Genomic DNA, 24,418 nt, shown 5'->3' with positions numbered 1-24,418 from the left:
TGCTTTTTATCATTCACTGGGGTTGATATTGGCATCACCATACTAATATTAAGCCACACAAAAAACACAGAACAATTCAAATAAATTAAAAAAGAGACATTTGTCATTATGATCAAAGAAATAGCTTAAAGATTTCTCATTTTGCAATGATTACAGTAACATTATGAGAAGTATTGAAATACGTACATTATTAACATGTAACTTTCTTTATCTTGTTTTTAGAATTAAGACTTTATCACCATGGAGTGTCTTATTGTGTTGTGTTGGTTTCATCATCGTAGTGTGGGTTGCCAAACAAAACACCCTGATTAAGCCAATCAGACGAGGATAGTCTGGTCATCATTCATCGTAAAGGTCAAACATTAAACTTTAAACCTGAAGGTAATGAAGGGCAATGGATATCTATCTGTCTTTATCTTATTTGAAACCACATCAGGTTTACATTGCATTTATGTTGTATGCCATTTACTGGCAGTGACAGTTTAGGGGGGATATTTGTATGGCATTTAACTGGATGACGCTGAGGTAAATTTCTGTATTTCTGTATTAATTTACAATATATGAAATAAAAATATATATAAAAACATTGAATTAAAAAAAGGTGTGTTAAAGGTGTGTTTTGACTGGTACTGTATTTCTTTATCTGTCTATGTAAAATATTTGATTCCAAGTAATTCTGTATTAAATCAATTTTTTGGTCCATTTATCACTAAATTGTTATACAACATAAGTACAATGGTCTGATTCATATTACACTGACATGCCAGCACATGTGTAAAGTGTTACCTTGTGAATGAGGTTGACTGAACACTGGCCAGTGTGCTCATGGCAAGGCAAAGTAACTTATAGGAGATGGAGCGAGGCCTGATTGTGTATGCGACAGATAAATGGGACATTCTATTTGTTTGTTAAGTTTGAGGGTCCTATTTTAGTGATCTATAATCTACAGATTTTTTTTTTTAATAGATGGTGGGCTAGGCGGCTTTGTTAGCTGGTTCATACATGCGTTTGTTACTGGGATCCAGTTGGTGTTCCCAAATGAGCTCCATCATCATAGCTATAGTGGGTACAGATATATATAACATTGTAATAGGACTATTCTAATTTGTGCAGGAATTTAATGTAAAACTCTTTAATCCACAGTGTCACATACATCACAGAAGGCATTAATTATCACTTACAGTGGACAGCGCTTTGCAGGAGACCCCCCCACACACATATCCCACACATCAGTACAGTGTTTTTTAGCTTCCATGGGATATAGCAAAAGGCATAGGACACGATACACAATTTTGTTCCATGAGAGTGTATGTATAGTGTATTAAACTGTATCCTAATATAGCATATATCCTACTTTGACAGGTCTCATTGAAACCAGGAACCACATTCAAAAATAGACCTAAAAACTAGACAACCATAATAAAATGATAGGATGGCATTGGCAAAAGTATTGATTTTATAATGAAGTTTTTTAATAGCACTGCACTTTTGCGCGTCTCAGCAGAGACAGATACTGACCTAAGCGTTCACGCTGTGAAGATACACCAGCAGCTCATTTAAGTGAATAGAAAAGTTATTTTATTCTTTATTCTGTTTATTGTTTAATTAAAAGGTGGATTTGGGTCCATATGTGTGTTTAATAAGCCGTGGTGTACTCTGAACTCCTGCATGGCTAAGATAGCATTGGATAGCTGACTGTTGACTTTTGACTGTTGTCAGGGTTTTAATCGGTCAGTGGCGCACCTGTACAGTATAGAAACACAGCAGAAATTTACCTGAACACACCTCATTTCCAGATCTCCACGCCGATCAGTGTAGAATTATTCTTAAACTCAGATGCTATTTTAATTGGGCAGATGCAAGATGCATCGCGACTCGCCTTGACCAAAGTATATGATAGTACCCTAAATGTGTGGATATTTAACATTCTTAGTGAAATGAATGAAAATGATTGTGATTGGTGGCATCTAGCTAATATTGCCCATACAAACAGATGTCCCTATAACTTTTGGCATGTCAAAAAGTAAAAAAATACCAAAAAATTTCAATGATAACACATACTGAGAAGTCCAGGTGCTCAATCGCAGAAGCCGGATTTGCTTCTACAGCCTTCAGAACGGCAAAGCATCCAGCCGACTGCATGGGATTCCGAGACATCTGCATCAGCCGAGAATCAAAAGAGACAGTCAGCAGATTATCAGACAGAAGATTCATGCTTTTACTCTGAAATTTAATTGGAAGATTCAGAGGATGCTCCACTTTTATCCCAGAACTCAGTCTCTCAGACACTTCCCCGCTGATTGCACACAAACCAATTTCCCCCGTCAGTCTTACCCTCAGAATCCGGAGGTTCTTGTTCACTTTGAGGCCCAGGGCTAAATGGATTGCTCCGTCGGGGGGGATGCGATTGATGCTGCGGGAGGAGAGGAGGCGCAGGCGTGAAACGACACGTGTGCAGAGTTTCAGAAAGATAAACCCAGACAGATAAACAACGAGAATCTGCTTCAGACCCGGCCGTTTCATTACTGACCCTGAAGAACCCGGGGCAGCTCTGACTGAAGAGAACAACATGATGAAGAGGCTGATTCAGTTAAAGATAGTGTCAAACACCAATTCATCAGCCTCAGTGTGAGGGTGAGTGTGTAAGTGTGTGTGTGAGTGAGTGTGTGAGTGTGTGTGTATTGGGCTTTGTTCTAAAGGAATGATTTGTGATTGGTCAGTTTGTGAAGTACTGTATTAGAAGTTAAATGAATCAGATAAAGTAAAACAGTGGAAAAACAAGAAAACAAGCAAAAACACGTCTTATCTCACTGGTTTATTTGCTCTTTTTAAGCTTTTACTCTGCATTTAACTGAATGTTTTCCAACAATTTCGTATTGAAACTATTTAATCTTACTAATTTATTTGTTAGTTTGTTCATAATTACTCAGCTATTGTTGTTTTAATACTTAATCTATTTAATTTCATTTTAAACATTTTTTCTCTTCAGTAAAATAAGTTCTAATAAGTTATAAGTTATAAGTGTGCGTGTGTATTGGGCTTTGTTCTAAAGGGTTGATTTGTGATTGGTCAGTTTGTGAAGTACTGTATTAGAAGTTAAATGAATCAGATAAAGTAAAATAGTGGAAAAACAAGAAAACAAGCAAAAACACGTCTTATCTCACTGGTTTATTTGCTCATTTTAAGCTTTTGCTCTGCATTTAACTGAATGTTTTTCTATTCCGCATTAAAACAATTGAATCTTATTAATTTATTAGTTAGTTTCTTTATAATTACTCAACATATTGCTGTTCTTATTCTTTGTTTTTTTATGGCTTTTAACCCTTTAACATACCTTGGCTCATATATGAGCTACAAGTGCAGATGATTTAAAACCCTTTTTCTCTTCAGTAAAATAAATTAGTACAAGTTCTGGAGACTCAAACAAGACACTAGGAAAAGTGTTCTATTCCACTTAATAATATTAGCTCAGTAAGAGGTCTCAAGCCCTAATTCTTAAATTTGAAAATATAAGACATAGAAACTAGTCAACAGTAACTAAACAAAATGTTCGGAGGAGAAAAATAAAGAATTTATTTTAAAATCTCCTTTAAAAAATTAGGAAAGAACACATAGCATGATTTGTATTCATTATATATATATATATATATATATATATATATATATATATATATATATATATATATATATATATATATATATATATATATTTTTTTTTTTATTTCATTGTATACTTAGATTTTTGTTATTATTTACAATATTTAAAATATATAAACATACTTCCTGTTACAATAATAATCACAATTAATAAATGTTTTGTTTTTTTTAGTAATTCTTATGAAACATGAAACTACTACATGTTTATCTACTACTTAAATAGAAAACCTCAAGATGTTGGCGTGTAAAATCAGGCATAAAATAGACAAAAATCCTGGCCTGTTTTAATCTGTTTATTACTATTTTAGTCTATTTTATGAGGGTCACAAACAACAATAATTACAAAAGTAATAAACATTGTTAAATGGTTAAGTAATATCTCAACTAACTGTCAATTGACATTAATTAAGACATTATTAATCATTACAAAATTTTAATGATCACGAATCATATTAATAATGCTTAACTAGTGTTAATTAATTGAATGTCAATTAGCTGAGATCTTCTGTTTTAAGTACTCTTAATCATCTCTATTCTACATCTCTATTCTATTCAAGCCCTTCTGCAAACTCTTTGTTCTAAAATAAAAAAGCTAAAGGATGAGAAAGTGAGAGATAAGAGAGAAGTGAGAGGGATGAGGGATGAGCTGTACGGAAGACGAACAGACGAAAATCAATCTCCCAAAAAATTATACGTAATCTAAATGTCATCGACTAAATTCTAACTTTAAAGCAGAAATTTAAAATGTAATTGTAAAATGTGAATGTAATTAGTTACTACTAGTTACACCTCTGGCTCAGTGAACCTGCAGAGATCCTGCTCTCCTCATTACTGATCTGTCCATCATTCAGATAAAAAGAAACGTACCTGAGATCCAGCTCCTCCAGAGTGTTGTTCTCTTTAAGAGCTTCACCCAGAGCCTCCGCCCCCTCTTTACTCAGTCCGTTATAGGATAAATCCACAGCTCGCAGGAATATGTTTGCCTTAAATAATAACATAGTAATAAATGTATAATAACAGCATCATAACAGCATAATAACAGCATAATAACAGCATAATAACAGTATAATAACAGCATAATAACAGCATAATAACAGCATAATAGCAGTATAATAACAGCATAATAACAGCATCATAACAGCATAATAACAGCATAATAACAGCATAATAGCAGTATAATAACAGCATAATATAGTAAAATAGGTAGCATTTTACAGATAATAAGTGGGTAAAAATATGGTAACATTATGATAACAAGTTGTATGTATCCATAAATTAAATATCAATTTCCTAATTGTTACATTTTAATAGACTTTTGGGTAATAATATAATAATATTTAGGTAACAAGTTAAATTTACACTTTAATTAATTGACCATTTTGGATTTATTAATAAATGATAAATCAGTAATTGTTGAGGTAACAGATAAGTAAAATATAAGTTATGACATGGTAATATTATAGTAACAATGGTAACAAATGTATTGTATTTGTTAATTATTTTCTAATTTTCTAGTTTCTAGTTTCTACTAATATACTTCTTACTTATTACTTCTAGTTCTTCGTGCATAATACGTTAATATTTTAGTAACACTTAATTAAAATAATTTACTTATTTATATACATTTATATAATTTATGTGCACATTTTCTACTCATTAAAAAAAATAAAGATTGTAGTTTGATTGCTTTAATGAATGTACTTACCTTAAAGTATTGAAACGTTTCTAGTTCTTAGTTAATAGATTTTCATCTGTATTGGTAACTTGTTGATAATAAACTAAACTAGTTTGGGATCATATTTTATTACCAGTCAGTCATTGCTATATTTAATATATATGGATAAATAAAACTTGTTACCATAATGTTACCATATTATAACCCACTTATTAGTGATCTGTAAAGTAAAGTGCTATTGTAAAATAAGTTTATCATATCTACTAGAACTGCTGGTCAAATTCAGCATCTACCTATACATACAACAATATACTGTCCATACATTCCTCAAGCACTTTATTAGGAACACTGTGCAGATATTGAGTAGACTCTGAAAATAGCCTCAATTCTTCACGACTTGGATTCCAATTGGAAAAACTGCAAATTTCCAGTTTTCCACATCCCAAAGGTGTTCTATTGGATCCAGATCCCATTACTGGGAAGCCAGTTAAAGAACACTGAGCACTATCTGGTCCTGTCAAATGACTTCACACCCATAACCAGGGCAGTGTTATCCCAGTGATGTCATTGCTTGTGTGATGTCATAAAAACCAAAGCCTTTCCAAATAGCCTATCCAGCATGTTCTGAAATAATAGCTTTTGAGATGTCATAAAAAGTTTTTGATTTTGTGATGTCAATAGGGCTGCAACTAATGATTATTTTGGTAGTCGACTGATCTGACGATTATGCTTTTGATTAGTCAATTAGTCAATGATTGTTTGAATGTTATTTAAACATTGAAAGTACTGAAATTTAGTGATTTAATATGTAATCTGTTGTATTTGGGCACTTTTGGAGACACAAACTAAGTCTTCCATTGCGCATTTGTCCCCAGCACTTTGTGTAATGTGGTCCTGTTACAAATTAACGATTAGTCGACAATGAAATTTGTAGTCAACAAATTTAAATAATCAACATTGTCGATTATAGCAACTAATCGTTGCAGCCCCAGATGTCAAACAGTGATTGTCCCTATAGACATACCCTTACTTATATATTTGAAGTCACTGCCTTTGCAATATCTTCCAAACTATGAAGAAAAACATATGGAGTTTTTAAATAAATAAAAAAACTGTTAAACAAACCCAAAAATATTTTATATTTTAGATTCTACAAAGTAGCACCTCTTGCTTAGATTTTACAGTTTCGCACATCTCTGCTGGATTTTCTCAGTCAGTTTTATAAGGTAGAGTCACCTGGAATTCAGGCTTTCAGTTAACAGCTGTGCTGCTGAACTCATCAAGAGTTAACTACTTGAATTTAACTTGAATTTCGTGCTCCTCCTTATAAAGTTTTTGAGAGCATCAGTTAAAGTAAAGTAGTTAAGAGGTAGAGTTACAGGTATACAGTGAATAGTGAATATTTGAGTAATGTTCTAATCCAGATTATATCAAGAAAAATATACTTCAATATACTTTTAATTCTGAAAAAAATTAAGAACTGAATTTTTATTCTCAAGTGCTGTCGCAAAAAAGATTAGTTATACTGATGAAACTGGCTCTCATCAGGATCGCCCCAGGAAAGGAAGAGCAAGAGTTTCCTCTGTTGCACAGAATAAGTTCTTCAGACTTACCATGTCCACAATAATGAAATGTATAGTACGTTTCGACATAGAAACATTTATGATATTGACTGTTTAAAGCTCAGATTTACAGTTGTGTGAACCCTTTGGGATTATACTTGGATTTCTGCATAAATTGGTCATTAAATGTGTTCTGATCTTCATCTAAGTCACAACAATAGACAAACACAGTCTGCTTAAATTAATACAGCACAAATTATACATGTTTGCATGGTTTTATTGAACGCAACATGTTAACATTCACAGGGGGGGGGGGGGGGGGGGTTGGGGGTAAAAGTATGTGAACCCCTAGGCTAATCACTTTTCTAAGAGCTAATTTAATTGGAGGCAGGATATGATGAGATTGGATGCATTGGTTAAAGCTGCCCTGCCCTATAAAAAAAAACACACACCAGTTTTGAGTTTGCTGCTCTTAAAAAGCATTACTTGATTGAATCATGCCTCGCACAAAAGATCAAGCTCTCAGAAGACCTACGTTCAAGAATTGTTGACTTGCATGAAGCTGGAAAGGGTTACAAAAGTATCTCTAAAAGTTTTGATGTCCGTGTGTCCACGGTAAGACATACACTCTACAAATGGAGAAAGTTCAGCACTGTTACTGAAGCTACTCTCCCTAGGCTTGGTAAAGTCCTGTAAAGATGACTGCAAGAGCACAGCGCAGAATGATGATGATCAATGAGGTGAGGAAGAATCCTACAGTGTCAGCTGAAGACTTACAGAAATCTCTGGCCCATGCTTACATTTTTGTTTGCAAATCTACAGTAAGGAAAATATTAAACAAGAATGGAGTTCATGGGAGTAGGACACCAGGGAGGAAGCCACTGTTGTCCAAAAAAAATATTGCTGCACGTTTGAAGTATGCAAAAAAAGAGCACTTGGATGTTCCACAGCAGTACTGACTAAATATACTGTGGACAAATGAAACCAAAACTGAGTTGTTTGGAGAAAAAAGGCACAGCACACCATCATCAAAACATCAAATCACAACTGTGAAACATGGTGGAGGGGGCATCATGGTTTGGGGGTGCTTTGCTGCCTCAGGGTCTGGACAGATTGCCGTTATGAACGGAAAAATGAATTCCCAAGTTTACCAAGACTTTTTTACAGGAAAACTTAAGACCATCTGTCCACCAACTGAAGCTCAACAGAGGATGGATGATGCAACAGGACAACGACTCAAAACCAGTACCAGTAGAAATAAATCAACAACCGAACGTCTTCAAAGGAAGAAAATACACCTTCTGGAAAAGGAGTCCTGACCTTCTCAACCCAACTGAGATGCTGTTGTGGCATCATGACCTTAAGAGAGCAAACAATTCACACTAGATATCCCAAGAATTTTATAGCTGAACCGAAACAGTTTAGTGAAGAGGAGTGATCAAGAATTCCTCCTGATCGTTGTTCAGGTCTGATCTGCAACTACAGGAAATGTTTGGTTGAGGTTTTTGCTGCCAAAGGAGGATCAACCAGTTATTAAACCCAAAAATTCACATACTTTTTCCACCCTGCACTGTGAATATTAACATGCTGTATTTAATAAAACCATGCAAACATATAATTTTAATTGTTTGTGTTGTATTAGTTTAAAGGAAGTTTGTAGGTCAGAACACATTTAATGACCAATTTAATGCAGAAATCCAAGTATAATCCCAAAGGGTTCACATACATTTTCTTGCAACTGTATAACACCTTAAAAAATGTTGTGTAAAAGCAGCCTGTTGGTTTCAGTATGTTCAGCCAGCGATGACGGAAAGTTTCTGGTTGTGTGTTGGGGAGAAATTGGGCTGGCAGTCATTGATCATTCTGTGCTGTGCTCTTACAGTCATCTTTACAGGACTTTACCACGCCTAGGGAGTGTAGCTCCATTATCAGTGTTGAACTTTCTCCATTTGTAGAGCGTCTGTCTTACCGTGGACACATGAACATCAAGGCTTTAGAAATACTTTTGTAACCCTTTTCAGCTTCATGCAAGTCAACAATTCTTGAACGTAGGTCTTCTGAGAGCTTGATCTTTTGTGCGAGGCATGATTCACATTAAGCAATGCTGCTTCTTAAGAACAGCAAACTCAAAACTGGTGTGTGTGTTTTTTTATAGGGCAGGGCAGCTTTAACCAACACATCCAATCCAATCACATCTCATCACATCCTGGTTCCAATTAAATTAGCTCTTAGAAAAGTCATTAGCCAAGGGGTTCACATACTTTTTCCACCCTCACTGTGAATGTTAACATGTTGTGTTTAATAAAACCATGCAAATATATTTAATTATTTTTTGTGTGCGATTAGTTTAAGCAGACTGTGTTTGTCTATTGTTGTGACGTAGATGAAGATCAGAACACATTTAATGACCAATTTAATGCAGAAATCCAAGTAATCCCAAAGGATTCACATACTTTTTCCTGCAACTGTGCAACAGCTTAGTTCAGGCTGCTACCAGAAAACGTTGTGTAGAAGCAGCCTGACGGTTTCAGTATGTTCCGCCATCGATGATGAAAAGTTTCCGGTTGTGTGTTGGGGAGAAATCGGGCTGGCAGTCATTGATCATTCTGTGCTGTGCTCTTGCAGTCACCTTTACAGGACTTGACCATGCCTAGAGAAAGTAGCAGCAACAGTGCTGAACTTTCTCTATTTGTAGAGTGTCTGTCTTGCCGTCGACACATGAACATCACGGCTTTAACCAACACAATACAATACAATCTCATCACATCCTGCCTCCAATTAAATTAGCTCTTAGAAAAGTCATTAGCCGAGGGGTTCACATACTTTTTCCACCCTCACTGTGAATGTTAACATGTTTTGTTTAATAAAACCATGCAAATATGTTTAATTATTTTTTTGTGTGTGATTAGTTTAAGCAGACTGTGTTTGACGTAGATGAAGATTAGAGCACATTTAATGACCAATTTAATGCAGAAATCCAAGTATAATCCCAAAGGGCTGCTACCAGAAAACGTTGTGTAGAAGCAGCCTGTCGGTTTCAGTATGTTCAGCCATCGATGACGGAAGGTTTCCGGTTGTGTGTTGGGGAGAAATTGGGCTGGCAGTTGCAGACGGCGAGGATTAAGGTATTAGGTGTTTAATCACGGTTATTGGGCTGATCGATACGGCTGGGCCGGAGTGGCTTCCTGTGGAGCATGAAATAAGAGTTATCACTTTTACCCCGAGGCCTCTGGCTAACGCCACCGCTCCTTTTCCGCGAATGCAGTTCCAGCCCAGATTGAGTGACTTCAATCCCGTGTTCTCAGCAAGAGCGGCACCCAGAATTCCCCCTAAGGGCAGAAAAGAGAAAGAGAGAGAGAGAGAGGGGGAGGAAAATAAAGAGAGAGAGATACTTCAGTTGAAAACTGAATAAACTCATGTGCAGTCTTTTTGTGCGCCGCTAATGTAAAACATTCGCGATGCAATGCGATTATCTTGCGATGTGAGGCTTATGAAAGGAAAGACGAAGAAATATTGAATATACATACATTATATCAGACTGTCAGAGCTTATTAGGCTTCATCATCAGTCACGGTGGTGGAAGGATAAACAGATAGACAGAAAGATATTGTCATATGAACCACGGGGGCTTATGAAAAGCACTGCAATATGGAGGTGTAAAAAGCATCTCCATTCATTACTCTGTGGGTAGAAGTATATTGTAGATACTAGGGTTTAAAATACTTCTGTAGAAGTTGAAAAGTACTGCTTTCAAAACAATTTAAAGTATAAAAGTAAAACTTATGCAAGGGTTAAATAATAAAGACTATAATACTATAATATTATATTTTTAAAATGTTAATATTGATCAATTTGAGATACGCTAGCCTTGCTTTTTAGTATTTCAGCTGCATATACTGTATGCTTATATATGAAAATGAATGTATTTTCCATACAGAACAATGCAAATATATTAAAGAAGCTTAGAAGCTCTGCACGGATCATCTTCATACTAGGCTACATACGTCTGCTTTGTTCTTGCTGGAGTGTGTGTGTGGGGGGTGGGGCGTGTGCAGGTGTGATGGATCACAGTAAAAACCAATAGGTTTAGTCGAAATGGTATATATGCTTATACTTCTCTACATCCAATCACCAATCAGATTCACGATCTTCAATCTGGTTGGAGAGCTTTATCTGGATAGGGTTTTTTTTTTTTTTTTGAACGATAAGAAGCTGGAATAAAAAAAAACAGCTGAAATGAAATTGGAGTAATGAGACTATTTTTTTAAGACAATCTAGGGAGTAGAAAGTTCAGATAATTATGAGAAAATGTAAAGAAGTAAGTAGAAGTAAAAAAGTTGTATGAAAAATAAATTATTAATCCAGTAAAGTATAGATAACCAACATTTCTCCTTAAGTAAGGTGTACTTGAAAGCAACAATTCTGTTTCTCACATCCTCAGAGAGTTCTTTGCCATGAAGTTGAATTTTCATTGATCAGTATGAGACAGGGGTGTCCAAACTTCGGTTTCCTTTTTTGGAGCGGCCCGCGAGGTATTTTAGAAATAGAATGAAAGTTGGCCCGCTGTTAAGCAGGTTTTTATAATGTGAGATTCAAAGTTTGAACGCTAGGTGTCAGAAACGGGCCAAAGAGTCTAAAAGCAGAGAGGGTGCGCATTTATAGCGCAGGAAAACAGAGCAAAGAGTCTAAAAGCGGAGAGGGTGCGCATTTCTAGAGCAGAAAAACAGGGCAAAGAGTCTAAAAGCGGAGAGAGTGCGCATTTCTAGTGAAGAAAAACGGGCAAAAGAGTCTAAAAGCGGAGAGGGTGCACATTTCTAGTGAAGAAAAACGGGCAAAAGAGTCTAAAAGCGGAGAGGGTGCGCATTTCTAGCGCAGAAAACGGGCCAAAGAGTCTAAAAGCGGAGAGGATGCGTATTTCTAGCGCAGAAAAACGGGCCAAAGAGTCTAAAAGTAGAGAGGGTGCGCATTTCTAGTGCAGAAAAACGGGCCAAAGAGTCTCAAAGTTGTCAGAATTAAGGAGTATAATTTTGAGAGACATCATGAAATGAAACATCAATTTGAAAAATCTTAGTTTACACAACACTGTCGAAGATAAAGATAGTTAGTCAAGTAAAATGGTATGTAAATGAAAGTAATCAGGAAAAAAGTATTATTTAAAGTGGTATATTTCATTATTTGTTTTATTATAGAGTCTGTGGCCCGTGACTTCAAATATATTTCTCCTTCTGGCCCCCAACGAAAAAAAAGTTTGGACACCTCTGGTATAAGAGAACTGGACCCAAACTCCGCCTTCAGTTTGGTCCCTCTGACTGCCTGCTGGTTGGCTCCACCCCTGCCTCCTACATATTGCATACCTGGGCCGTTGACGGGGCCTACTCCAAAGACTAACTTTATATTAATTGTTATCTAATACATTGTAAATACTATTGAAATTGAAGCTGTTATAATTACTACATGCCTGCCCCTGGCTTCTTCCTGTTAGAACTGTGGTTTAATCACAATAATACCCTCGAGGTTCATGCTATAACATGTAATATTTGCACTACTTAATCATATCACACCGTCAGCACTTACTGTATTAGGCTTCATCATCGGCCACAGTTATATATAAAATAGAGAGATAAACATATGCTCCAGAAGGGTAGCATGGTAGCTTTAAAAAGCTAGAAAGATATTGCCATATGCACCACCATAGCGGGAGCGGCGCCAGTTGGAACGGGGGTTATGAATGCATGAATCACAGCCTGCTCGCAGAATAATTCCACATCAATGCTCCTGAGCAATATTTGTTTCTTCCTGAATTATTATATACATCATGAGTTCATTTTCACACTCCTGTCATTCATTGTGCCGCAGCCAGCAGCCTCTATATCTACAATCCTCCCACCCAACACTCCTCAGCCGCTAGTCTCGCTAGCCTTTAGTCATTCATATTATGTTCAGAGATTCACTCTGTGGATCTGTAGGGCTGTTATAATCCTCCGCGAACACTCGGCCCTACTGTGCCTATCATCACACAGAATGCTGTATCCAGTGAGTGCTTTAATAAACCTCCCTAAACCCTCTACAGCACACAGACCCACACTTTAGTTTCTTACCCTTTAGAACTGTGGAACTGCATTGCAGCGATTGGTGGATGGAGCTGCTCGGCCATGAAAACTACACTCAATTCCATGAGTTTCTCTACTGTTCTTGATCTAATCTGAAGCTACATGAAGTTTGGAGGTGTGTAGTGATGAACTCTGAAGCTACATGAAGTTTGGAGGTGTGTAGTGATGAACTCTGAAGCTACATGAAGTTTGGAGGTGTGTAGTGATGAACTCTGAAGCTACATGAAGTTTGGAGGTGTGTAGTGATGATCTACTCTGAAGCTACATGAAGTTTGGTTTGGAGGTGTGTAGTGATGAACTAATCTGAAGCTACATGAAGTTTGGTTTGGAGGTGTGTAGTGATGAACTACTCTGAAGCTAGATGAAGTTTGGAGGTGTGTAGTGATGAACTACTCTGAAGCTAGATGAAGTTTGGAGGTGTGTAGTGATGATCTAATCTGAAGCTACATGAAGTTTGGTTCAGAGGTGTGTAGTGATGAACTACTCTGAAGCTACATGAAGTTTGGTTTGGAGGTGTGTAGTGATGATCTAATCTGAAGCTACATGAAGTTTGGTTTGGAGGTGTGTAGTGATGATCTAATCTGAAGCTACATGAAGTTTGGAGGTGTGTAGTGATGATCTAATCTGAAGCTACATGAAGTTTGGTTTGGAGGTGTGTAGTGATGAACTAATCTGAAGCTACATGAAGTTTGGTTTGGAGGTGTGTAGTAATGATCTAATCTGAAGCTACATGAAGTTTGGTTTGGAGGTGTGTAGTAATGATCTAATCTGAAGCTACATGAAGTTTGATTTGGAGGTGTGTAGTGATGATCTAATCTGAAGCTATATTAAGTTTGGTTTGGAGGTGTGTAGTGATGAAGTACTCTGAAGCTACATGAAGTTTGGTTTGGAGGTGTGTAGTGATGATCTAATCTGAAGCTACATGGAGTTTGGTTTGGAGGTGTGTAGTGATGATCTAATCTGAAGCTACATGAAGTTTGGAGGTGTGTAGTGATGATCTAATCTGAAGCTACATGAAGTTTGGAGGTGTGTAGTGAAGAAATAATCTGAAGCTACATGAAGTTTGGAGGTGTGTAGTGATGAACTAATCTGAAGCTACATGAAGTTTGGTTTGGAGGTGTGTAGTGATGAACTAATCTGAAGCTACATGAAGTTTGGTTTGGAGGTGTGTAGTGATGATCTAATCTGAAGCTACATGAAGTTTGGAGGTGTGTAGTGATGATCTAATCTGAAGCTACATGAAGTTTGGTTCGGAGGTGTGTAGTGATGAACTACTCTGAAGCTACATGAAGTTTGGTTTGGAGGTGTGTAGTGATGATCTAATCTGAAGCTACATGAAGTTTGGTTTGGAGGTGTGTAGTGATGATCTAATCTGAAGCTACATGAAGTTTGGTTTGGAGGTGTGTAGTGATGATCTAATCTGAAGCTACATGAAGTTTGGAGGTGTGTAGTGATGATCTAATCTGAAGCTACATGAAGTTTGGAGGTGTGTAGTGATGATCTAATCTGAAGCTACATGAGGTTTGGTTTGGAGGTGTGTAGTGATGAAATAATCTGAAGCTACATGAAGTTTGGAGGTGTGTAGTAATGATCTAATCTGAAGCTACATGAAGTTTGGTTTGGAGGTGTGTAGTGATGAACTAATCTGAAGCTACATGAAGTTTGGTTTGGATGTGTGTAGTGATGATCTAATCTGAAGCTACATGAAGTTTGGAGGTGTGTAGTAATGATCTAATCTGAAGCTACATGAAGTTTGGTTTGGAGGTGTGTAGTGATGATCTAATCTGAAGCTACATGAAGTTTGGTTTGGAGGTGTGTAGTGATGATCTAATCTGAAGCTACATGCAGTTTGGAGGTGTGTACTGATGATCTAATCTGAAGCTACATGAAGTTTGGAGGTGTGTAGTGATGCAATACTCTGAAAGAAAGTTGGTGAACTCTGTGCACTATGCTCCTCAGCATCCGCTGACCCCGCTCTGTTATTTTACACTGACAGAGCACAGAGTCGCCATCATTCTCAGTCTCTTCTACTGTGTTATAATATCACTGACAGTTGGCTGTGGAATATTTAGTAGTGAGTAGTGAAAATTTCACGACTGGGCCAGTGCTGGAGTTCACTGAGCTCCTGAGAGCCTGAGACCCATTCTTTCACTAATATAATGTTTGTAGAAGCAGTTCCAGCATGACCACTTCAGTTTCTGAATCAGTTTCTCTGATTTTGCTATTTATAGGTTTATGTTTGAGTAAAATGAACATTGTTGTTTTATTCTATAAACTACGAACAACATTTCTCCCAAATTACAAATAAAAAGAGTGTCATTTAGAGCATTTATTTGCAGAAAATGAGAAATGAAATAACAAAAAAGATGCAGAGCTTTCATTTATACCTCAAATAATGCAAAGAAAACAAGTTCATATTCATAAAGATTGGTGGAATAACCCTGGTTTTTATGCATTCTTGACATGTTCTCCTCCACCAAAAATTGGAAAAATTGCAAAAATTTAAGAAGTTTAGTTTGGTTTGATGGCTTGTGATCATCCATCTTCCTCTTGATTATATTCCAGAGGTTTTCAATTTGGTAAAACCAAAGAAACTCATCATTTTTAAGTGGTCTCTTATTTTTTCTAGAGCTGGATGAGCTGTATACTCTTGGCAATACAATCTACGATACTGTATTTAACATCAGTTTCATATATAATTTAGAGTAGCCAGAATACAGCTTGCATAGCAGTATAGATTGTCCTCTGAAAATAACTCAACATACGGACGTTAATGTTTAAATCCTCACTGTGGAGAGCAACAGTTCTGTTTTATACATCCTCAGAGAGTTCTTTGCCATGAGGTGGTATCCAGTGTATCCAGTGGCGAGTATGAGAGAACTGTACCCAAAACACAACATCTAACAGCCCTGCTCCTTATTCAAACCTGAGACCTTCTAACTCTAATGAGTCACATGACACCAGAGAAGAACTATGGCACAGTAGTGCACAATTGGGCACACTTTGGGCATGTTCACTGTGAGGTGTCCTCACTTGTGTTGTAGCTGTTTAGACATTAACAGCTGTGTGTTGAGGTAATACATTTTTAGAAGCCAATAAATCTATACTTCTATACACGTTGCACACTGACTAATCTAAATTATACTACATACTATATTATAATAACATTTGTTTTTTAATATATAGCTCTGAACAATAATAAGACCACTTACAAATGAAGAGTTTCTTTTTTACCAAATTAAAAACCTCTGGAATATTATCAAGAGGAAGATGGATGATCACAAACCATCAAACCAAACTGAACTGCTTGATTTTTTGCACCAGGAGCAAAGCAGCATAAAGTTATCCAAAAGCAGTGTGTAAGACTGGTGGAGGAGAACATGATGCCAAGATGCATGAAAACTGTGATTAAAAAACAGGGTTATTCCACCAAATATTAATTTCTGAATCCTTAAAGCTTTATGAATATGAACTTGTTTTCTTTGCATTATTTGAGGTCTGAAAGCTCTGCATCTTTTTTGTTATTTCAGCCATTTCTCATTTTCTGCAAATAAATGCTCTAAATCACATGTGTCAAACACAAGGCCCGCGGGCCAAATGTGGCCCGCCACGTCTTTTTATGTGGCCCGCGAGAGCTTGTAAAATCTTAGTGTCTATAATAAATAGGTCAGAAGCGTTCTTTGACCAAAAAATACATTTCCCACAATGCTTGTCGATTGTATTACCCGCAAAGTTACGGCTTACTGCCACTACACGGCAGTGTAGTCATTGATGTGGAAACCCTGCCGGAGGGAAGGTGTAACTTCGCGGGTGGAATTGGAATGTTTATCCCATAATATCCAGAAAAAGAAAAGTTGATGCAGACGGACGGCTGTGCTTCAAGGCGAAAGACCGGTATGCATTTTGTGTTACTGACCAAAATAAACGCTTTTTAGAAGAGATATAAATTATGTGTAAATATTTATAAGACAATAGCTGATAAAATCTGTTTTAATGACGTTAATAAACATCACTGTGACAGCGCTAGTCGCAGTTTCACCTCAGCAAAGGACGAGGAGGTGAATCACTTATCTAACCAGCCTTTACTGATTTCTGCCCCCAATAACCCTTTCAATAACCTCCAATAGCCTTTAATAGTCTCCAGTAGCCTTCAACAGTCTAACCTTGCAGCCGTGGTGTGTCCACTAAACTCCGTAGTTATAAACATCCTGAGGTTAGCAGCGCGCTAACTGACCTGTTTTTAATGTAATCCGAGCAGTGACTCCGGGATGGCTGCTCTAAACTGCTGCTGTTAGCTGCTTGGGCTGAAAGATGAACTGTAGAGAGCTGTATTATCCGGTTAGTGGGGTTATTTTATTTCATACACAGAAGAACTTAAAATTTTAAAAACGCTCCAGACTGGCTCAGCTGAGTCCTGTAGCCCGTGGCCGGGCTGTAGCTCTGACTCAGTAAAGACTGTGGGCTTGTGCTGCTGCAGCTCCCACTAGTGGTTGGATGAGGAAATGCTAAATCTGTCACAGCTCACAATTTTTGATTTTATATTTATTAAGCCTCTTTTCAGTATCAAACGTTTTGATCAAAGTTAATATAACTTGTATTTTATGTCATTTCTATTCACTTGTATAGTTTGGTTCTTGATTGATGGAGTTTTTGGATTTCATAACAGGATTTATGTTAATAGAGCAACAAGCAAACATTTTTTCCATGCAACTGTAATATTTGATTGAATAAATGATATATTGAGAGTTATTTAACATTAAGGAGTAATTACATTCATTTAAATATATTACATTTGGTTACATTTTCTTATATTTATAAGTTACATCTGGCCCTCGGAGGACAGCCAATATGCCAATGTGGCCCTCGGCCAAAATGAGTTTGACACCCCTGCTCTAAATGATAATATTTTTATTTGTAATTTGGGAGAAATGTTGTCTGTAGTTTATAGAATAAAACAACAATGTTCATTTTACTCAAACATAAACCTATAAATAGCAAAATCAGAGAAACTGATTCAGAAACTGAAGTGGACTCAGTTTTTTTTTTCCAGAGATGTATATTCCTTGTTTAAACCCCAAAATAGAGCCATGTGGGACTCCAATAGATATGCAGAGTAAATCAAACAGTTACCAGTTATTATGATTAATTATTAGTATTATGGTTAACATTGAGAATAAGAATTGTAGAGCACACAGTGGAAACATTTTCACTGTTTTAACGAGGAAAGAGTTGTAGCTCATATTTTTCAGAGTGTGAGCAGATGCTACAGTACTTACCAGAAATAATGACACACCTGTTTTAATGATCTCAAATGGGATCGTTTTATGCGACAATTATGGGGAAAAATACAGCAGCTGTTTAGTGCAAAGGACAGAAATCCAGGTGTTTTTGATTCCAGTGATATAAACATATACAAATTACCATTTTAGGCTTTGATTAAAGCTTCCAAAGTATTTTTATCCTGTTTTCTTTAAAGAGCCCAGTCAAAAGTTTAGACACACATTATATTCAGTGTTTTTTCATTACTTAGATATTTCTAAAAGTAGCACTTCTTGCTTAAATTAGACAGTTTTGCGCATCTTGGCTGGATTTTCTCAGTCAGCTTTATGAGGTAGAGTCACCTGGAATTCAGGCTTTCAGTTAACAGCTGTGCTGAACTCATCAAGAGTTAATTACTTGAATTTCTTGTCTCTTAATAAAGTGTTTGAGAGCATCAGTTAAAGTAAAGTAGTGAAGAGGTAGAGTTACAGGTATACAGTGAATAGTGAATATTTGAGTAAAGTTCTAATCCAGATTATGAGAAGCAAGAACTACTCAACTAAGTAAAGAGTACAAAAATGTTGGTAACACTTTATAATAACTTTCATTAATATATTTTTAACCAATGATCAGTAGATGTGAACAAAGCAGTAGTTAATCAGAATTTAAATATTAACAAATGCTCACACATGGCACTTATTTATCGTTAGCAAATTATTAGCTAATCAGAATTAATCAGAACATTAATAAATTGCTAGTTAATACGAATTTTAAACTGGGAAAAGGTTTATCAATTGCAGTTCATTAGTATTTACAAATGTGATAGCAACTTTTTAGTTTCCTAAAATGTGACAAATAATAGTTATTAATCATTAGTTAATGGTATATTAATGAAAGTTATTATAAAGTGTTACCAAAATCATTTAAGAAAGTCTCAAAAACTTAGAAAGTGTCCTCAAGTGCAGTTGCAAAAAAAAGACCATCAAAAACCTTATGATGGTGAAACTGGCACTTATCAGGACTGCACTGAAAAAAATATGCGTAAAATTTACTGAAAAAAAGTTTTGCAACTTTCTGCTTTTTTTTTTTAAGTAAATTTAATTTCAGATAAATTTGAGTAACTCCAACTCGGTTTAAAGATTAAATGTTACATAGAGTAAATAAGTGAACTGAACTTCAGTCAATCCTTTCTTTTAGTAAACTTTACTTCATTTCTGCAAACAATATTACCTAATTACAATTACTTCATTTATGGCATGTTTAGTATACTATAAAGAACGTATTACATGCCATCCATGTGTTGAGACAGTGTAATATGTGTGTTTTAACTAAAAATATTTAAATTTCATGAATTATAATATATTATATATCATAAATTATTTGAGTAATATTGTATAAATTAAGTAATTGTAATTAGGTAATATTGTATAAATTAAGTAATTGTAATTAGGTAATATTGTATGAAGAAATTAAGTAAAGTTTACTAAAAGAAAGGACTGACTGAAGTTCAGTTCACTTATTTACTCTATGTAACATTTAAGTCTTGAAACCGAGTTGGAGTTACTTAAATTTATCTGAAATTAAATTTACTTAAAAAAAGCAAATGCAGAATGTTTTGAAACTTTTTTAAAGTAAATTTTAAGCATCATTTTCTTCAGTGTGCCCAATGAAAGGAAGTGCAAGAGTTCCCTTGGTTGCACGGGATACGTACATCAGAGTTTTTACCGGCCTCAGAAACCACAAGCTTTTAAGTTACTACATCAGTGGTATTTAATTAGAATTCACTTTGGTCCAGTTAGAAAAAAAAAATCATCAGACTAAGGTCCGGATTGTCGCCAGTGTTAACTTGTGTTATAATTCAGTGTTTTATTCTGTTTACTGAAGACGCCTCTAGTAGTTCTGTCAGTGTTTTATCAACAACTGAAAGACAAAACAAATTACACATACTAGTATATTTCAACAATATGTATTGTTTTAAATAATTTATTGTCACAATAATTACATTATCAACCTATCATAAAATAAATGGAAACACCCTCAAATTTAACATTGAGTCTAATAATGTGAATCTGTACGTTCACTTTGTTTTAAAATGCTATATTTATTCTATTTTATTTTATTTATATTATATTTATGCCTGCCTGTCATAATAATAATTAGATGAATGATAAATCATACAATATATGGAGAAATGTTGGCTGAACCTGGCCAAAATATCAGCTTTTTTTTTTTAACAGTAGTTTAATTTTATTTAATATTATTACTGTAGCTTTATTATGTTGTGGGTAAAACTGATGGGGGGAGTTGCCAATGCTTTTTGTCCCCTGGGGGCTGCCGTAGTTTTGAGGTAGGGTTGTTTTGGGAGTAAAGAGAGAGAGAGAGTGTCTGCGAGCGAGGGAGTTTTTTTTTCTTGCTGAGGAGTTCTGATCAGGTGGAGTAAAGTGGAATATTTTGCACTCTTGTTTCGGTTGTTTCTCTTTGATTCCTCAGAGTAACACCGCGAGGCTGCATTACTGTTAATATGTTTTATAACTGTAGTATTTTAATTGTTTTTTGTTCTGGTGCGCACCATCTGTATTAGCTTTTCTCGCTGTATTCTCCCACTTCTCACCGCCTGCTTCGCCTATGTGGCTCCGTGCGCTCGCATCTGCACAAATCTGATTGGCAGAGGAGAGCGTTTGGTGATTTTACAGCACATGTGATTGGTCTGTAAGTTTGCTGCGCTGTAAAGCACGTAAACCGTAAAGACAATAAACCGCCCCCACCACCCCCTCCCCCCCGCATTAAATGAACACGTCAGAATTAAATCCTTGTCAGTAGTTTATTACGGTGGCTGAGAAAGCCCAACGCAGTGCAAATTGAAAAGCGCTGCAAAAGCACAAAACACATCCATCAAAATTACAACACAGGCGCAGCAACTAGACAAACGCGCTGCAAATAGAACCACAACACAACGGAAGTGAGTCACAACACAACGGAATTTTCCCGGGGGACCTTAAAAGATGCTGTACCAGCTAAGCTGCGTCTTCAGTAACGTCTCGGACTTCACTATGTGTACAAAGGACAATACGTGGCAAACAAGGCGTTTTGTGAAGCAGAACTTTTAATAATATGCACACAACCGTGGCAATCACAGGTAATAAACATAACTTACTTTTCAGAAGCTTGTTTGCCACTTATTGTCCTTTGTATACAGCTGGTACAGCATCTTTTAAGGTCCCCCGGGAAAATTCCGTTGTGTTGTGACTCACTTCCGTTGTGTTGTGGTTCTATTTGCAGCGCGTTTGTCTAGTTGCTGCGCCTGTGTTGTAATTTTGATGGATGTGTTTTGTGCTTTTGCAGCGCTTTTCAATTTGCACTGCGCTGGGCTTTCTCGGCCACCGTAGTTTATCGGTTTGAACCGCGGTCCGCCTATTAGTGACCTCAGTACTACATGATTCTTTGTCTTTGTGTTCCTTCATAGTCTGTAGTATGACTTCAGAATTCATTTACAATGTAGGAAACAAAATAGAAATATAAAAAAAAAAAATCTAAATCACTGTAATTTTGCTTTCCAGGCTTTTGGCCCTTTAAGCTACTCCTGTGCCTACAGTAGAAGTGCTACAATAGTATAAAGGAAGGTCTTCTTCTACCAGCGCCTCAGGAGTCAGGAGTGATAAATCATCTAAAAGATCATGTCTCATGTTCATGGCTCCATGTTCTCCTGCAGCACTGCGTCTTATTCTGTCTTATTCCAGCGTATTCCGGCGTATCCCGGCTCGTTTCGACTGTCGTTTGGACTGAGGCGTATTGAGCGTCGGGTTTTTATGGCCGTGGTCATCAACATTATGTAGAAGCCTGAAGTATTAAACCCTGGCTGTTTTATGCATTATTCACTAGGCGGAATATATCAGCAGACCTAATGTTCTTCAGGACCTCTCGCGTCGTCTCCGTCGCCAGATGATCCCGCCCTGGGCTACGCAGCCTGCAAACGACCAGCGCGTTCCCGCTGACGCACGGCGCCACGCAGACGACTTTGACGAGTGTTAGCTGTCGCCACTTCCTCAGTAGAGTCTGCACTGAAAACAATTGTGTGCTTGATCTACTTAAAAAAATCATGTCAACTTTTTGCATCAGATAATTAGGTAGATCAAGCAAGAGTAGTCATTGTATTTACTACTTAATTTTCCCCAGTAGTACTAACACACTTTTTTAAAATAGTTAAAACTTAATTTTCTCAAGTAGGGCTAACATACTTTTTCAGGTAGTGTCAACTTAAATTTCCCATGTAGTGTCAATGGACTCTTTTAAGTATTGTCAACTTAATTTTCTCTTGTACACTGCTGACTTAAAAAGCCGAGTTAACTCAACTTTAAGTGTTCAATGTGTCCTTTTTAAAAAGTTATCTGTTAAGTCAAATAAACTAACAATTAATCTTTATTTTAACACACACTTTCAAGTTAATAAAACTTTAGTAATATTCACATAACTTATCATTTTAAGGTAACCATGGGTATTCTCAACATCTCATCTCATCTCATTGTCAACCGCTTAATCCGTGAAGGGTCTCGGGGGGGGGCATGAACATGAGACAGCCTATCCCAGCAGGCATCGGGCGGAAGGCAGGATACACCCTGGACAGGCCGCCAATCCATCACAGGGCAGACAGACACAGACAGACAAACAGACACATTCACTCACACACTCACACCTAAGGGGCAATTTCAATCAAGTTCCAATTAGCCTGAACGTGCCGTCTTTGGACTGTGGGAGGAAACCGGAGCACCCGGAGGAAACCCACGCAGACACAGGGAGAATGTGCAAACTCCACACAGAAAAACCCGGGTTGCCCCAGCCGGGAATCGAACCCAGGCCGTCTTGCTGTGAGGCGGAAGTGCTACCCACTGCGCCACTGTGCCACCCCTATTCTCAACATATTTAGTATATTATTATTTAACTGCCAATACTGACAGTATAATACTGGAGCAGTACAGGAGTAAACTCTGTAGCTCAAAGCCAGCAGACTGTGATCACTAGGAACACAGAATAAAGTGAATGTGCTCTTACAGCTCTACAACACTGAGACCTGCCAATCAACATGTATATTATAATTACTGCACGCCCAGGATAAGGTAGCTTTGGGCAACAGACAACACAGAGATGGTAAGTAGAGGAGAGGCCACACCCAATATGCAAATATATGGTACCAGGAGCCTATAGGAAAGCTGCATGAACCAACACTGTAGAAAGAGCATTGACACAGGTAGTGACTAAAACCCTAGTAAATATAACAAGACTTGTGTTTGTTGTGCAGATTTGTTGTGTACCTAAAAAGATTTGTTGGGATAACATAAATAAATTATATTAAGAAAAAAATATATACAATGTCTTGTATTTTGAACAAATGTGGAGTAATAAAAATGTAGATATATTCATGTAAAGGTAGAAACATATTTTTCTGTTGTTTATATCACAGATTTAATTACGTTACATTTACTAACGCTCAGATTTATTTTTTTCTGTGTACTTAGTTAGAGGTGTTAGGAGAGTAAGAGCTCTTTGAAGAGCTCAGTCTTCAGGAGTTTATTAAAGATAGTGAGAGATTCTCCTGCTCTGGTAGTAGAAGGTAGTTAGTTAGAGGTGTTAGGAGAGTAAGTGCTCTTTGAAGAGCTCAGTCTTCAGGAGTTTATTATTAAAGATAGTGAGAGATTCTCCTGATCTGGTAGTAGAAGGTAGGTAGTTAGAGGTGTTAGGAGAGTAAGTGCTCTTTGAAGAGCTCTGTCTTCAGGAGTTTATTAAAGATAGTGAGAGATTCTCCTGATCTGGTAGTAGAAGGTAGTTAGTTAGAGGTGTTAGGAGAGTAAGAGCTCTTTGAAGAGCTCAGTCTTCAGGAGTTTATTAAAGATAGTGAGAGATTCTCCTGCTCTGGTAGTAGAAGGTAGTTAGTTAGAGGTGTTAGGAGAGTAAGTGCTCTTTGAAGAGCTCAGTCTTCAGGAGTTTATTATTAAAGATAGTGAGAGATTCTCCTGATCTGGTAGTAGAAGGTAGGTAGTTAGAGGTGTTAGGAGAGTAAGTGCTCTTTGAAGAGCTCTGTCTTCAGGAGTTTATTAAAGATAGTGAGAGATTCTCCTGATCTAGTAGTAGAAGGTAGTTAGTTAGAGGTGTTAGGAGAGTAA

The 24,418-nt window shown here is 36.7% G+C and overlaps 1 protein-coding gene across 3 annotated transcripts in view; it reads right to left on the bottom strand.

Moving 5' to 3' along the window:
* Positions 1-24,418, bottom strand: part of lrrc74b (leucine rich repeat containing 74B) — a 45,596-nt gene that overhangs the window by 794 nt on the left and 20,384 nt on the right. For all 3 annotated transcript variants that reach the window (XM_049470519.1, XM_049470518.1, XM_049470517.1), the window contains exons 6-9: positions 10,114-10,223; positions 4,525-4,640; positions 2,335-2,413; positions 2,062-2,157 (exon numbers count right to left, since the gene is read on the bottom strand). In XM_049470519.1, coding sequence (XP_049326476.1) covers positions 2,062-2,157; positions 2,335-2,413; positions 4,525-4,640; positions 10,114-10,223 — 401 coding nt within the window. The remainder of the gene's footprint in view (positions 1-2,061; positions 2,158-2,334; positions 2,414-4,524; positions 4,641-10,113; positions 10,224-24,418) is intronic.

Source organism: Astyanax mexicanus, chromosome 22 (assembly GCF_023375975.1).
Source record: "Astyanax mexicanus isolate ESR-SI-001 chromosome 22, AstMex3_surface, whole genome shotgun sequence".
NCBI lineage: Eukaryota > Metazoa > Chordata > Actinopteri > Characiformes > Acestrorhamphidae > Astyanax > Astyanax mexicanus.
This window is presented reverse-complemented; position numbering and strand designations above follow the sequence as displayed.